This window comes from Saccoglossus kowalevskii, chromosome 8, assembly GCF_978046115.1.
Source record: "Saccoglossus kowalevskii chromosome 8, keSacKowa6.1, whole genome shotgun sequence".
NCBI classification, from domain to species: Eukaryota; Metazoa; Hemichordata; class Enteropneusta; family Harrimaniidae; genus Saccoglossus; species Saccoglossus kowalevskii.
In genome coordinates, this window is record NC_140648.1 from 14,524,491 (window position 1) to 14,538,628 (window position 14,138).

General features: G+C 35.6%; 3 protein-coding genes across 3 annotated transcripts; 2 read left to right on the forward strand and 1 right to left on the reverse strand.

Moving 5' to 3' along the window:
• The first annotated feature begins 31 nt into the window (after nucleotides 1-31).
• Nucleotides 32-11,199, forward strand: LOC146739326 (uncharacterized). The gene is made up of 3 exons (XM_085502701.1): nucleotides 32-177; nucleotides 548-1,195; nucleotides 11,110-11,199. Exons 1-2 carry the CDS (start codon nucleotides 32-34, stop codon nucleotides 1,170-1,172), a joined length of 771 nt encoding a protein of 256 aa, XP_085358827.1. The 3' UTR covers nucleotides 1,173-1,195; nucleotides 11,110-11,199.
• On the reverse strand, nucleotides 7,635-8,414 carry LOC146739327 (sulfotransferase 1A3-like). Its single transcript, XM_085502703.1, has one exon. It carries the CDS (start codon nucleotides 8,412-8,414, stop codon nucleotides 7,635-7,637), a length of 780 nt encoding a protein of 259 aa, XP_085358829.1.
• LOC100369325 (sulfotransferase 1A1-like) lies at nucleotides 10,397-11,227 on the forward strand. Its single transcript, XM_002735765.3, has one exon. The coding sequence runs from the start codon at nucleotides 10,397-10,399 to the stop codon at nucleotides 11,225-11,227; it is 831 nt and encodes a 276-aa protein (XP_002735811.2).
• Nucleotides 11,228-14,138: the final 2,911 nt, after the last annotated feature.

The following is a 14,138-nucleotide window of genomic DNA, read 5'->3' on the forward strand; positions in this document are numbered from 1 at the left end:
GTAATCGTGAGTAAGAACTTTTCAGTTCGTCATGGAAGTACTCGATCATGAAAACGATGACGTAAGACCCGTGTTTCGTTTGTTAAATGATGTCACCGGCACTCGGCCAGGGTCTAGCGATGAATATTTATCATTAGAAGAAATCTACATAGCTACAACAACTATATTAAACCTGAGGCAATGATTTGTACTCAATTCACAGGTGGTTTATGCCGAATCTACATTGAAGGTAGAGAAAATCGCATACGGCTTATGGCCAGTGGAATAACACTCCATGGAAAACTTATACAGTTAAAAGAAAAAAACCCATTCCTAAAACAACCTGAAGGAACTAGACTAACAGTAAAAGGGTTACCCTTTTCTGTTGACAATTCTGTGATTCCTGCGACACTCGAGCGTTTTGGGTGTGAAATTACTTACATACAACATGAACGTCTCCGTGTTAAAGGAAAATTAACAAATTGTTATACAGGGAATCGTCTAGTTTATGTTAAGAAAATACAAAGACCCATTCCAACTTATGGTGTTAAAATGGGGAAATTCTCAGTAAAGAAGTAAAGATATTTTATAAGGGGCAAAATCAAAATCGTGAATCAAATGGAATAACAGATAAAACAGCTGGAGCCAGGCAATTACGTCATACCAACAATGCTGACAGCAAAGCACCTGTTTACGAAGCACTCGTGTTAAATAAAGCGAATGCCAAAGCGAATTATCAGAGTCCGAAGATTGCACATCTCGAATCCTTTATTGATGAGAAATTTAACGAAATATCAACCAAGCCTTCTGTATCAGATGAAACAGAACAGCGACAAGCAGGTAACAAACTAAAAAAACAAAAAAACGAAAAAACGAAAAAAAATGCCGTTAAAGAAAAGAAAACGGAAAAGATGGTAGCCGGGGAATATGAACACGAGGTTTCGATTACAGAATCAGCAGATAGTCAATCTTTGAGAGTTGAACGCCAGCGTCGACGTAGCCGATCGTTGGACAATATTAAATGTCGCACAATCAACTCATTTCTTCAGCCAATTGGACAAGATAACTGTACACCCAAAGTATCGGACATCAGAAATACTGGTACTGGAAAGAAAACAATGAACAAAAGACAGCCCAACACATCACCTGAACAATTATACATGGAAAATGTGAAACGGGACAAAACATCGTAATAACGATATTTTAACGTTTACAGGTATTGTAATTAATTGTATAGTTAGTTTTACTTTCATTTTGATTTTTCCTATGTAATTACCACCTATGGCAGACAAACTATTGGTTATTACAATTAATGTCAAAGGTTTGCGAGACCCCACCAAGCGTGGGACAATGTTTAATTGGCTTACAACCCGATATCATACTTATGCAAGAAACACATGTTACAGCTGACATTACTTATGCTTTTGACAAACAATGGAATGGTACATGTGTTCACGCTTTTGGTTCATCCAATAGTCGTGGCGTTGCAATACTTTTTAAAAAGGGCTTAAATATTGATATCTGCGAATCGTTTGGTTTTGAGGGGAGATTGTTGTTTGTAAATTGTAAAATTGCTGGAACGCCATTATCAATTATTAATGTTTATGCGCCAAATATTACTAAAGAGCGCAACATGTATCTAAATAAGGTCATCGACCTCTTAGGTGATGTTGACACATCTAACCTTATACTTGGTGGGGACTTCAATTGTCTAGTAAACCCGCTTCTTGACAAACGTGGAGGTAACCCAAACCCATCCTCTAGCTCAAGCAAACTATTAAAAACACTTTGTAGATTGTTTGATGTCAATGACATTTGGCGGGTAAAACACCCAAATGATCGTGAATTCACCTTCCGCACAAAAACTCCACTTATTTTTACGCGGATTGACTACTTTTTTATATTAAAACATTTAAACGGTTATGTCAGCAAGTGTGCCATCATTCCAGCTATTTAACGGATCATCGTGCAATATGCTTAAATTTCAATTTCACGGGAATTAATAGAGTGCGGGGTGTTTGGCGTCTTAATACTAGCATTTTACAGGAAAAATCTTACAAAAACGAAATTGAAAATATTATTGAAAATGTGAAAGTTGAATTCGATGGCATTTCACCACAGCTGATCCTCGAAATCTGTAAAATAAGAATCAAAGAATTTTCTATCTTTTATACGCAAACAAGAGCGAAGAAAAGGAAGAAAGACAGAGAAATGCTTGAGAGAGAATTACTTCGTCTTGATAAGCTAATTGATGATAGTTCAGATGTTAACCTGTTGAATGACTACGAGAGAATTAAGTATCAATTAGAGGATTTTTATAAATACGAAGCTAGGGGAGCTCAAATACGTGCGAGGGTAATGTACTTTAAGAAAGGTGAGAAGGCAACTAAGTTTTTCCTGAACCGTGAACGTAAACGACTTTGTAATGACGTCATTACTAAGCTGAATATATCAGGAAATGACATCACTGGTAATTTTGCAGCACTCTGTTGACTTTTACACAAAATTGTACACTTCAAACAATCCAAACATACAAACTATATGAGAATACCTTGATGACATTCAGGTAAATTGTACACTTCAAACAATCAAAACATACAAACTATATGAGAATACCTTGATGACATTCAGGTAAATTGTACACTTCAAACAATCCAAACATACAAACTATATGAGAATACCTTGATGACATTCAGGTAAATTGTACACTTCAAACAATCCAAACATACAAACTATATGAGAATACCTTGATGACATTCAGGTAAATTGTACACTTCAAACAATCAAAACATACAAACTATATGAGAATACCTTGATGACATTCAGGTAAATTGTACACTTCAAACAATCCAAACATACAAACTATATGAGAATACCTTGATGACATTCAGGTAAATTGTACACTTCAAACAATCCAAACATACAAACTATATGAGAATACCTTGATGACATTCAGGTAAATTGTACACTTCAAACAATCAAAACATACAAACTATATGAGAATACCTTGATGACATTCAGGTAAATTGTACACTTCAAACAATCCAAACATACAAACTATATGAGAATACCTTGATGACATTCAGGTAAATTGTACACTTCAAACAATCCAAACATACAAACTATATGAGAATACCTTGATGACATTCAGGTAAATTGTACACTTCAAACAATCCAAACATACAAACTATATGAGAATACCTTGATGACATTCAGGTAAATTGTACACTTCAAACAATCAAAACATACAAACTATATGAGAATACCTTGATGACATTCAGGTAAATTGTACACTTCAAACAATCCAAACATACAAACTATATGAGAATACCTTGATGACATTCAGGTAAATTGTACACTTCAAACAATCCAAACATACAAACTATATGAGAATACCTTGATGACATTCAGGTAAATTGTACACTTCAAACAATCAAAACATACAAACTATATGAGAATACCTTGATGACATTCAGGTAAATTGTACACTTCAAACAATCCAAACATACAAACTATATGAGAATACCTTGATGACATTCAGGTAAATTGTACACTTCAAACATTCCAAACATACAAACTATATGAGAATACCTTGATGACATTCAGGTAAATTGTACACTTCAAACAATCCAAACATACAAACTATATGAGAATACCTTGATGACATTCAGGTAAATTGTACACTTCAAACAATCCAAACATACAAACTATATCAGAATACCTTGATGAAATTCAGGTAAATAGCAGTTTATTAGACGAGGAAGAAGCTTAACTTGATTTACCAATTTCATTAGACGAGTGTAAACAGGATATTTTTAAAATGAAAAAAGACAAATCGCCTGGCTTGGACGGGCTCCCAGTTGAGTTTTATCAAACCTTTTGGGAATCTATTGGTGCATGGTTTAATTAAGAATGGCTTACAAAACGGGGAACTGGCACAGTCCCAGCATATAGCAGTATTGAGGCTATTGCATAAAAAAATGAAAAAAACTAATTTAGACAATTGGCGTTCTATTAGTCTCTTAAATGTAGACTATAAAATTCTAGCCTTTGTTTTAGCACACAGAATGAAGAAATGTATCCATAAAATTATTAATCCGGACCAAACTGCATATATTCCTGGTCGGTTCATTGGACAAAACATTAGACTGATTTATGACATTATATGGCATACTGACATCGAAGATTTGCCAGGAATCATTCTTTTCTTAGATTTTAGGAAGGCATTCGATACTGTCGAACTACCTTTTCTATTCAAGACTCTTGAAAAATTCAATTAAATTCGGCCAAAGTTTTATTAATTATGTCAAAACTATGTACACAAACATAAACTCCGTCATAATTAACAATGGCCATATATCTAGGAATTTCAAGCCCACTAGAGGTATCAGACAGGGCTGTCCTCTGTCAGCCTTACTTTTTCTTTTAGTAGTTGAAATCCTAGCTATTACAATTAGAAATAATCCAAAAATCGAAGGGATTAATATCATCAATACCATTGTGGCAAGTGAAATTTAAATTAGCCAAGTAGCTGATGACACCACCCTGTTTTTAGCAAATGATAATAGTTTTTATGAAGCTATTGAAACGGTCAAACGATTCAGCAATGTGGCTGGGACACTTTTAAATAACACTAAAACAGATGGTATGTGGATCGGGAAGTTAAGATAGCCCAGATAGAAAAGAATCTTATGCCCTGTAGAAAACGAAATTTTACCCTCTATGGTAAAATGACACTTCTGAAGACTTTCGCTCTGTCACAATTAACATATATTTTATCCATTCTGGATTATAGCTATAATTCCCTGAAAGAGATTGATGTTATGTTTTTCAAATTTGTATGGGAGAGTAAAAAACATAAAATATCAAGAAAGGCTGTGATAGCAGATTATGATCAAGGTGGTATCAAAATGATAGATATTTTTGCTCATAACAAAGCGTTAAAGGCAGCGTGGGTAAATAGACTGCTGACAAAAAATCCAGATAAAGAAACGGAACCCAGTTGGAAGTTAATACCATTTTACTATCTCAGGAAAAATAACATGCACAAAATAATTTTTCATTGTAATTTTTCAAATCCCCAACACTGTCCTGATCTTGGATCTCTGCCAGCATTTTATAAAGAAATGATTCATGCATTACACCAATCAAATATTATACCTTCTAAACAAATTTGCACCAAATCTATATTAAAACAAATTATTTGGAGTAATAGATTCATTGTTTCCCAAGGAAAACCCATATTCTTTTCTAACTGGGTTAAGTCTAATATTATCTATATGCAAGACATAATAACTGCTAACAAAATAGACCTGGACAAGATTTTTTACGTCATTTATATAACAAGACTAACTGGGTAAATGAATATTACATGCTTTGTAACGCCCTGAAACCATTGATGAGTTTGCTTGCGTGTGTCACGGAATCTGATATTAACACTAATAATGATGACGATATGCTTTTGAATATAACTTCAAAGTTGGTGTACACAAATTTGACCCAACAACAAATTGAAAAACCTTATGTTGAATATATGTGGTCTAACAAATATGACATACCAGCTGAATATTGGAAACAAATTTGGGAAAAAAGATGTATGTACACTACTTATGACAGAAAACTGTCAAATTTTATATTTAAATTTATTCATTGTATCTTGCCAAATGGATATAATCTGTACAAATGGAAAATACGAAACACACCATTCTGTGATAAGTGTTTCGTCGTTGAAGACAGTCTCCATATATTCTATAATTGTATTGATGTACGGATTTTCTGGGGCAAAATCAGATGTTTTATCTTTATCTACTTTGGCACTGACGTAATGTTAAACATGAGTACACTTATTACCGGAACAAACATATTAATTGTCGACCGAATTCTAACTATTGCCATGCACTCTCTCTTTAAGAGATGCTGCCAAAATAAATGCCACCCAAGAACGATTTTTGCTTTTTTTTATGTCCCAGCTCAAAACAACCATTAATAATGAACTACATCTAAATTATGAAAAGGCAAGTAAGAAATGGACAGCATCATTAATTGATACGGTTAAACCCGTATAAAGTGTTCTTCTGTAGTGTATAAAAATATTATTATTTAAGTAATGTATTAAACTGATATGACGATAATATAAAAAAAAAGAAGAAAAATAAACCATCACTGAATGCAAATGAACTGAAACATTATCTTCCGGTATTGAATCTTCCAATTCTTTCAAAAAATAAAGAGAGAGTAGTCCTGATGCAGCTAAACGATCATCTTATTACTAACCATCTGCTTAATACTCATGAGTCTGCATATCAAAAACACCACAGTACAGAAACCGCATCGTCGATCACAACATTTTGCTTCATCGACTTGAACATACATTTGGTATATCTGGACCAGTTTTGATTTGGTTTGAGTACTACATCACTGGCAGGACCCAGACTGTTGTTGTTAATGGATACAAGTTATGTGCTCAACTGTGGCGTTCTTCAAGGTTACGTTCTGGGACCAGTTCTGTTTGTCCTATATACAGAGCCGTTATTCAATCTCATAAAACAACACTCTGTACAGCACCATGCTTATGCAGATGACAACCAACTATACAAAGCAACCAGCGTAGAGCACACTCAGGCAACACTGGATATAGTGAAAAACAGTATCGGGTCTTGTACGGGCTGCAGAGCGCATAGTTTCACGATGTGGCCGATGATATTGAGCCAACCTCTACGTAGCGTAGTGTTAGTTCTAGCATTGATGATACTTTCTAATAATAAATGCCGAAGATTAATAAATTTTACGTTATTTATAAAAAAAAAAAAGAATAGTACGTGAGACATGTAATACGGTCTGTGGATTTTTTTTTATTTTCGTTAATTTTGAAGCAAATACAGGTCATGGTATTTCATATATATTGTAAGCAAAACATTTAAAACAACAGTTTGGATGAAAGGGACTATTTCGCGTAAGGTGAAAAAGTTGTATATTGTAGTGAAACGGTTAATTAACATTCAGTGGTGAAGAGACTGTGAATAACATAATACAGCACTGAGTAGTTAAATCAGTTAAAGTAGTTAAATCTGTGTAGATTTATTGTTGCAACATTAACAGCAGAAATCACGTGATATATAATTGAATGCACAGTTATGTAGCGAGTTATTATGCATAACTGTGTATATGTTAATATCTGTGCGTAATATTCGCAAAAACGTTACTTTTACGATTTACAAAAGTAATGGGTTTAAGACGTCATTGTATCAAGATTGTACGTCATCCTCAAACAATATGTGGGTGTATTGTACACGCCTTAGAAGGTAATACAACTGTATAACCCCCTCCTGCTTGGTCAGGCGTTACCATGGTCATGAAAGATCGTTGCTGGTCCTTATTTGTGTTTTCGGACGTTGGTGGCGATTGTGCTTCTACAGCAGTGAGGTTTGCCATTGCCAGGGTTTTGTTTTGCTATACTGATATGTGTATTTTACGTGCGCCGATGGCAGAACACGAATGAATACTACAAATACAACATTACTGTTTCGAATAGGAAAGAAACAAATAAGTCGTCCGGTCTGCTGTTCGAAAGTACCAAATCTGAAATACAAGTTTGTTCGTATATTTTACGTTGACAAACTGACACACTGCGGTGATAACCCATTCTAATCTTTCAGCTAACTAAACATCGATGTTATTTTACAATTATCAATTTTACACGCAGACGTTGGATTATTACGTAAATTATCGATGGAAGTGTTAGATATAGCATTTTCTAACTGTGAGTCCGGTAGAGGGCGTCCCAGGAACTCCGTTATCGCGCGGACAGTGGTCTTGGTTTCTTTTACCATGTCTTCGTAAGTGACGTAAAACACGTTCGCATCTTCACTGTGTTCCCTCCAACCAGCTACGTGGTTTACCCATAGTGTAAATGGATGATTCCCATCTATGAAGTCCTTCAGATGGCCTTCCCATGTAACTTTCTCATGGAGCATACTAGAATTACTCATCCAGTGATAGTGAGAAGTGACGACATCTTTAGGATTACGAGCGATGTATATTACTTTGGTACCAGTCAATAGTGCTTGCTTTGGAAATACTTCGTATGGGAGGTGTGATTTGATAAGACGTGGCGATAACGTCACGCCAGGGTCTGTTTGAAACAGTTTCAGTCCTCTAAGCAGCGGTGAGTCGGCCTCTCCGAGCACACTGGGGTCTACTAAGAGCCACTCTAGCATTGGAGGCACTTTCTTGCCACCGTGCTGAAACACATTCAAATCGGGGTATAATTCTTGCAGTAAGAATATCATCCAGGTGTTACCAGACTTGGGAAACCCTTGCACAATTATGTCATCTTTGCGGAGAAATTTCTCCAAGACTCCACTCTCCAGTTTTGGGATATCGGTGTTCGGATAAAGTGTGTAGCCCTTATATATGCATTTCTGGAAGGAGTCCATGACAGTATCCGGAGTAGTCGTTTACACCTAACTTTAAAATGGCAAATACGTCGTGTTTGTGTTTCTATGCGTACGCCGACAATGTATTTGATTGGATGCGCCTCTGTTTATACGTTTCACGTGACACAAATACATACCGACACAAGGTCGACCAGTACTGTTAGACAATACAAGTTATCTTCAGAATCTAGACCTTGATCGAGTCGTTCAAACTAACAGATAAAAAAGATAGGTCGGCGGTTATGAATTGTAGCATACAAGTAGCAATGTGTTTGAAAAACACAATGTATTTGAGAAACTAAACGGACTCACAAAAGCGATAGCTCATATTCCAGATATTCAGCGGGAAAATGGCCGTCTAACTGATGACATTGTATGCATTCCTTTACACACCCGATAACACTGATGAAAATGCAGAAAATACTATTCTCAGTAAAACAGATCGTGAACATCTTGATGAAACCATTTCTTTGAAGAAGGTACGAAAAGAGTTAAGGTTCTTGCCTGTGAGTGTTCTCCCGGTATTGATGGGTTACCATAAGTATTTTTTCAACAATTCTGGAATATAATTGGTAGAGACCTCTGTGAAGTTGTTGTCTATTTTATTCGTGATAGTTGTTCCCCAATTTCTTGCACAAAAGCCTATGTTAATTTACTGCCTAAAACGGAAGGACAAACTGGCGGCCTGTTAGCCTCCTGTGCAGTGATTATAAGATCTTCACAAAAACACTGTCACTCTGTCAAGTTTGATCTGTTATTGGTTCTATCATTCATCCCGATCAGAGCTGCAGTATCCCAAATCGTAACATTGATCAGAAAAAAAACCTTTGACAGAATCAACCACACTTACTTGATCAAGACATATGTGCATTTGAGTCTGGACAAAATTTTATTCAGTGATTTCGTCTTTTGTAAAAACATGCTCAATCCAATGTCAGTGAACAGCGCCCTCCCGTCACATATTATGTTGTCTGGAAGCATTCGTCAAGGATGCTCTCTATCCACACTTTTATATGTCATTGTCATAGAGCCGTAATTCTATGAAATCAGACAGAATAAAAAAACATCACAGGTATTGAGATCCCCCAGAGTAACGGACTACACAGCAAAATGATATATGCTGACGACGTAGAAATAGTCATTACACGCAAAACCAACTTTCAAAAGTCAGAGGGACTGTGGGTTGGCAGCTGGCGGGACATTAGCAGCTCGTCCTTGGGTATTAAGTGGGCCAGTGCGAGCTTAAAAACTTTTGGATGTGTATTTGAGGAACACCAAGACATTCATAAACAAAAACTGGACTGAAATAAAGCAGACAGTTGAAAACAAAATGGAATTTTGGACGCATTTTGCTCCTGCTATGTCTTACAGACGGCGTGCACTTGTAGGGGGGGCAAGGGTTATTTTCGTTCAACGTAATTGCAATATTTTTTTGTTCGTACTACGTAAATTGAAAAAATAAATTCCGTAATTCTGTAATCACAGGCTAGACGTACAACGTAATCGATCAAATAACTTGAGCATCTTATGTTCATTATAGAAGAATATAGAAGCCCCTCCCCTCCACAATGACCAATTTCAATCTGAAATGGTAAATAGGAATTATATATTTTCATCGTTTAATTTTAGACTTTGTAATTTTACGCCGTGGTCCAACTGTTTCACTGCTATATACAACTTTTTCGCCTTACGCGAAATAGTCCCTTTTATCCAAACTAAAATTAGTTATTCTTCGGCATTTATTATTTAGAAACTGTCATCAATGCTAGAACTAACACTGGGGTTCGTAGAGGTTTATGTTCGCTTAATACCATCGGCCACATCGTGAAACGTATACGTGAAACCATGCTTTATGCAGCCGTGCAAGACACGCTTTATAATATAATAAAATAATCTTTCAACAATTCTATAAATACAGTATAATTCTGTAATGAATATTCATATACTCTGAAAATAGAATCAGATCTGTTTGACGACGTGTCATGGATTCAATCCAGAGATATAAGGGATACACACTTTGTCCGTACACCAAGTCTGGTAACACCTGGATGATATTCTTACTGCAAGAATTATATCCCGATTTGAATGTATTTCAGCACGGTGACAAGAAAGTGCCTCCAATGCTAGAGTGGCTCACTGCCAATCCTAGATTTTTCGATGATTTCGACACGCCTATAACAAGAGCAGTGAAATCCTTTCTGATAGACCCTGGCGTGACGTCATCACCACGCCTTATCAAGTCACACCTCCCGTACGAATTATTTCCAAAGCAAGCACTTCGGACTGGTACCAAAGTAATATACATCGCTCGTAATCCTAAAGATGTCGTCACTTCTAGCTATCACTGGTTAGGCAGAACCAATTTGCCAAGAGAAAATGTTACACGAGAAGGTCATCTTAAAAATTTCATAGACGGGATCCTTCCAGGTACACCTTGGGTGAACCACGTAGCTGGCTGGAGGAAACACAGTGATGATGAGAACGTGTTTTACGTCACTTACGAAGACATGGTAAAAGAAACCAAGACCACTGTCCGCGCGATAACGGAGTTCCTGGGACGCTCTCTTCCGGACTCCCAGTTAGAAAATGCTATAGTTAACACTTCTATTGACAATTTACGTAATAATCCAACGTCTGCGTTTAGAATCGATATTGACGAGTCATTTATGCCAAATTATGTTGCTGGCTATTTTAGGAAGGGGAAAGTTGGCGACTGGAAGAACCATTTCACCGTGGCTGAAAATGAGATGTTTGAAGATGTCATAGTGAAGAAGTTACAAGAAAAGGGAATAGAATTTGTGTATGAATTGTAAAATAATAATAACGATATGTCGATCTCAAAGTATGGTTATTTGACCTGTATAGTTCAACATGGCGTTACTCCCATGATGCATCTCACTAATGATGCACAACTGTTATTTCTGGAGGACAATTTGTCTCAATATATAACAATCATTCCGATAGATCAAGTAAATCAAGCAATTAATTATACAATGATGTGCACCTTGCGCTTTAAATAGAACATTATTGTAGTACTAACATTACACTTTATTTCATGAATCGTTTATTCTCTGAATCGTTTCTATATCATCAGGTACGTCGACAGCGTCAACATTTTTTTCTCTAAACTAATTCCATACTGATCTTGCATGTACACAATTACTAGAATTGACACAGTTCATTTATTGTAGGACGTATATCAATTTTTTTATTGACATCTTTAGTTGAAAACAGTGAAGTTGGATTCGTGAATAAACTTTTCTAAGTAGTCTACACTAGCTTTTCCATGACCTGTCATTCAGATTAAATCGTTCACAAATAAGTTGTGGTCTGTGTGTGTTGTAGATTTTACTCAAAAGAATACTGTAATAAATTTTAGTTTTCATTTGTTGATGTTGCATAAATATGTAAATATAAGTAGCGTGTACTTCACTATGGCTTTTCATTGTTTTTTTGAAATCATGACCTTTGACCTTATAATGGCAGTATGTATTTGATTATCAAACTACCATACTCATTTTTATATCGCTGTTGAATATCAGATGACAGGTTCTCACTCAACAATATCACTAGTATGCGAACAGTACTTGGTATTTTTAAACTGTCTATTACATTTATTATTAATAATGGTGTTAATGATTTCTGATTTTTATTAAATCCCAAATTACTCTCAAATCAGTTAACTTTTTTTTTGTATAAACATTAATCCACATCTTAATAGTCATTTCCAATTTATAATAATATTCGTCCTCTAACAGGCCCAAATTGAAAATTCCAAATCCAGGACGAATTGTAATTGTGGATAAAATTGATGGATAATGTGAGTGATCTGAACCCACACTTGGTACGTACATACATCTGTGGAGGGTGCATGTATGTTTAGCAATTAATTCGGACCATTCTCAATAATTACGTATAAACAAAACAATACGTAACGACCCTTTCATCACGGCGGAAACAATTCATTGGAATATTTAATTGTTTTGAAAATAGGCTCATTGTACCTTGGTTGTGTGCAGGGCCATGCGAAGCATTTTTTTGTCATATTAAATAACAAAAACTACCAACTCAAATGCCCCTGTTACTTAGTATGTACGTAGGTTCATTGCTACTCTGCCATCTATTTACCCATCAATTGATTTGCCTGAACGCTTTCTCGAGTACTGCAACAGTAAAGTAAAATTGATTAGAGAAAGATTGGATTGCGAAGATCATGATATTTCTGTCCATAGCGAAAAACGTTTCCAAGGTCACACTCTCAACAATTTTAATCCGATTTTGGAAGAGCTAGTGAAACGCGTGATTCTCAAATCTCCAGCTAAATCCTGTGATCTCGATATCATACCAACTAACTTGTTAATTGAATGCCTGGATGCAATGTTACCATATATAACAACAATAATTAATGATTCACCATCTACTGGTATATTCCCGTCACCATTCAAGTCTAAACTTGTTAAACTACTAATCAAGAAACCATCACTGAATGCAAATGAACTGAAACATTATCGTCCGGTATTGAATCTTCCAATTCTTTCAAAAAATAAAGAGAGAGTAGTCCTGATGCAGCTAAACGATCATCTTATTACTAACCATCTGCTTAATACTCATGAGTCTGCATATCAAAAACACCACAGTACAGAAACCGCATCGTCGATCACAACATTTTGCTTCATCGACTTGAACATACATTTGGTATATCTGGACCAGTTTTGATTTGGTTTGAGTACTACATCACTGGCAGGACCCAGACTGTTGTTGTTAATGGATACAAGTTATGTGCTCAACTGTGGCGTTCTTCAAGGTTACGTTCTGGGACCAGTTCTGTTTGTCCTATATACAGAGCCGTTATTCAATCTCATAAAACAACACTCTGTACAGCACCATGCTTATGCAGATGACAACCAACTATACAAAGCAACCAGCGTAGAGCACACTCAGGCAACACTGGATATAGTGAAAAACTGTATCATTGGTATCAAGGAATGGATGACACTAAACAAGCTTCAATTAAATGACAGTAAAACTGAAGCCATGCTAATTATGTCACCAATTTCACATATAGTCTAATATACCTTTTGTAACTTAAGTCTTATGGGTGTGCGTTGCTCGACTTTGCTACCACAATGTTCTTGCAGGACAGCGGAGCTATTTCGACCATCAAGTCACTTGTTTTCAAAGTGTGTTGACTCTTTTGAGGAATGTATCTGACAGTCTGATAATATGGGCTGATTTTTAAGATAGCAACAGAGCATCTGCGATCGATAAACATATAATTGGGTGCAATTTTTAATATAATTATTTCAGAATTTGATTTTGAAGTCATTTCTTGAGTAAAAAAATTGTCAGCTGGTTATTATTAGTTTTAGATAAAAACGTTCATTCATGCAATCTCGCATCGAATATTGGTTCATCACAATTTTCGCTATGACGCAATGCATGTGACGTCATATCAAGTGTGGGTTCAGGTCACTCACCTTTCTCATCGATTTATTCCACAAATACAATCTGTCCTAGATTTTTGATTTAAGTCTGTTGTAGGACGAATATTATTGTGATAACGAAATATAGATTAATATGTGTATTGGTGATTATGCAATACAGGAATTTCAGAGTAATTTTGGATTTAATAAAAATCAAAATATATAATATACTTAAACTAAAAAATATAGATAGCATAATAATATCTTTATCAAAGGAGCGGTATAAATAAAATAAAAAATT